The sequence below is a fragment of the Carassius carassius genome, chromosome 1 (assembly GCF_963082965.1).
Source record: "Carassius carassius chromosome 1, fCarCar2.1, whole genome shotgun sequence".
In the NCBI taxonomy this organism is placed as follows: Eukaryota; Metazoa; Chordata; class Actinopteri; order Cypriniformes; family Cyprinidae; genus Carassius; species Carassius carassius.
Genome location: NC_081755.1, coordinates 23368229 through 23371096, shown reverse-complemented (window position 1 = coordinate 23371096; position 2868 = coordinate 23368229). Strand labels below are relative to the sequence as shown.

The 2868-nt window shown below is 37.1% G+C and overlaps 1 protein-coding gene across 2 annotated transcripts in view; it reads left to right on the top strand.

Annotated features, from left to right (window-relative positions):
* The window catches only part of casc3 (casc3 exon junction complex subunit), a 16680-nt gene extending 15083 nt beyond the window's left edge, over positions 1–1597 (top strand). For both annotated transcript variants that reach the window (XM_059551742.1, XM_059551749.1), the window contains exon 13: positions 1479–1597. In XM_059551742.1, coding sequence (XP_059407725.1) covers positions 1479–1517 — 39 coding nt within the window. In that variant the 3' untranslated portion in view covers positions 1518–1597. The remainder of the gene's footprint in view (positions 1–1478) is intronic.
* The last annotated feature ends 1271 nt before the right edge of the window (positions 1598–2868 follow it).

Below are 2868 nucleotides of genomic sequence, written 5' to 3'. Positions count from 1 at the left end.
ACTGACTGTGGAAACTTTACACTGGACCTCAAGCAAAGTGGATTGTGTGCCTCTCCTCTCTTCCTCCAGACTCTGGGATTCTGATTTCCAAAGGAAATGCAAAATTTACTTTCATCAGAGAACATAACTTTGGACCACTCAGCAGCAGTCCAATCCTTTTTGAAGCGAGACGCTTCTGACGCTGTCTGTTGTTCAAGAGTGGCTTGACACAAGGAATGCGACGGCTGAAACCCATGTATTGCATACGTCTGTTTGTAGTGGTTCTTGAAGCACTGACTCCAGCTGCAGTCCACTCTTTGTGAACCTCCCACACATTTTTGAATGGGTTTTGTTTCACAATCCTCTCCAGGGTGCGGTTATCCCTATTGCTTGTACACTATTTTTTTTTTTTTCTACCACATCTTTTCCTTCCCTTCGCCTCTCTATTACTGTGCTTGGACACAGAGCTCTGTGAACAGCTAGCCTCTTTTGCAATGGACTTTTATGTCTTGCCCTCCTTGTGCAAAGTGTCAATGGTCGTCTTTTGGACAACTGTCAAGTCAGCAGTCTTCCCCATGATTGTGTAGCCTACAGAACTAGACTGAGAGACCATTTTAAAGGCCTTTGCAGGTGTCTTGAGTTAATTAGCTGATTAGAGTGTGGCACCAGGTGTCTTCAATATTGAACCTTTCACAATATTCTGATTTTCTGAGATACTGAATGTGGGATTTTCCTTAGTTGTCAGTTATAATCATCAAAATTAAAAGAAATAAACATTTGAAATATATCAGTGTGTAATGAATGAATATAATATACAAGTTTCACTTTTTGAATGGAATTAGTGAAAAAAATCAACTTTTTGATATTATAATTATGACCAGCACCTGTACTTGTACTGTTTTGTGTGAAGTAAAGATTTTTGAAGTGTTTTAGAAGAAAACAGTATTTCAGTTTTTCTAATTCAGTCTTTCTCTGTAACTGAAATGTACTTTTTTACTGTAGTTTTTATTTGTTTTTGTTTTTTTTGCCCTGTTCATTCATGGGGTTTGTCTTTTGTTCAGCTCTCCCATCTGATAAATGTCTCCATTTTTCAAAGATGTCTTAATTTTTGATGAAATATGAGCAATATTAGTCATGCTAAAAAGCATCTAGTCTGTAAACACAGAGAACAGTCGACCCTGCGTTTGTGTGCGTGGCTGTCTGGGTGTGCAAGACCAATTTCAAGATTTTTCAACTTAACAGAGAGAAAGCACATGCAGACTATGTCTGTCTTTTTTTTTTTGTGCTGTCAAATTATTAATCGCATCCATTTATATATGTGTGTGTGTACAGTGTATATATGATGTGTGTATATATAAAGACACGCACACAGCATATATTTTGAAAATATTTACATGTATTTAACATATATAAATGTATGATAGAAGGATTATCAGTTTACATGATAACTTCTAGAGATTAACAGCTGATTTGTGGTTTGACCTTCTCCCGTCCGTCAGGACCAGAGCAGAAAGGCCACTGAGGAGATTCACTCCTAGCTGACGGAGGACGAGGAGGCCGCCGCGTGTCAGGACCAGCACCGCTTCTGTATAAATTGAATTCCCCATTTAGGTTTTAATACCGTTTGTGTACTCGTTACGCCTTGCTTCGGTTCACTCTCTTCATCCAAAGTTCTGTTTGGGGGTTGCTCTATATAAAATATCTTTTGTATTTCCATTCAAAACCAGTGAAGAGTTTTTCCATTATCTGTTGATCGTGCGGTCTTACACAGCGAGAGGTTTTAGTTTTCACTAAGCAACTCCTGTATCTCTGTCTCTAACAGACGAGAAGTCAAAAATCAAAAGTTTGTTTTAAATCTCCTTTTACTCTGTTGGGCAAATAAACGTTTTTACTGAGAAGGAGAAAAGCACTAAGACAAACTAGTGTGTGAAAGATGGACCTGCATTATTAATTCTGGACTTATGGTTCAAATATAGTCTCAAATCAGTGTCATGCTTTATATAGAGCTGTCAGGCCAGCAGATGGTGATTAAGTTAATGGAAATGACCTTCAAATGGACAAATCTAAGACCTTTTTTGGTCCAAATTAAGGCTCTTTTAGCATGTTTTCTTTTTTGTTTAAGAGAGCTGTGCTATTCTGACTGCTGAACCTGCTGTTATGGTGCTAGTCCCATTTCAGGCTGATCAATCCTCCTCCCTCCGTCTGTCCCTTGTATCTTTTGACATTGTACTGTGTTGAATTCAATACTGTAATTCTATCGAAGCAAACAGTTAACCTTGCCCGATACTGACCTACTTGACCGTGCAACTCGCTTGATTAGCTTTCTATTGTAAGTGTACATATTAAAGTATATTGAAGCCAGTGGTTTAACAAATAATACTAAGAAATAGTCATTTATGAAGTGCAGTCAGTATGAACAAAGTCAGCAGGGAACCTAGCTTAGGCCTGTCTTTCATTTTAAATTTCATTTCTAAAGTTAATTTGCAGTTAATCAATTTTTTCTTTTTTATAAATGGTTATATGGTTGCAATAGTTTTCTTTCAGGCACACTGTACAGGCATGCGTGGTTTTATAGCTATATTTCTTTGTGAAAGCAATTCTAGATGGCAGATTTGACTGTGAGCTGTTATTCTTTGAGTGCTATGGATGCATCTTTTTTTGAATTGTTCCCTTTATCATTGTTTCCGATGAAAGGAAAAGAAAACCCTAACAGTATAAATGATATGTTGTCGTTCCCAGCGTTGTATAGACATGACTCATAAAGACTATTAGAAGATGTTGTATTAATTTCTATGCCTTAAAGAGTTAATTAATTTACATATCTGTCTTTGTTTGATTAGACCTGACAACACTGTGAGGGCTTGTATGTTTCATAGTTGTTTGAATAAT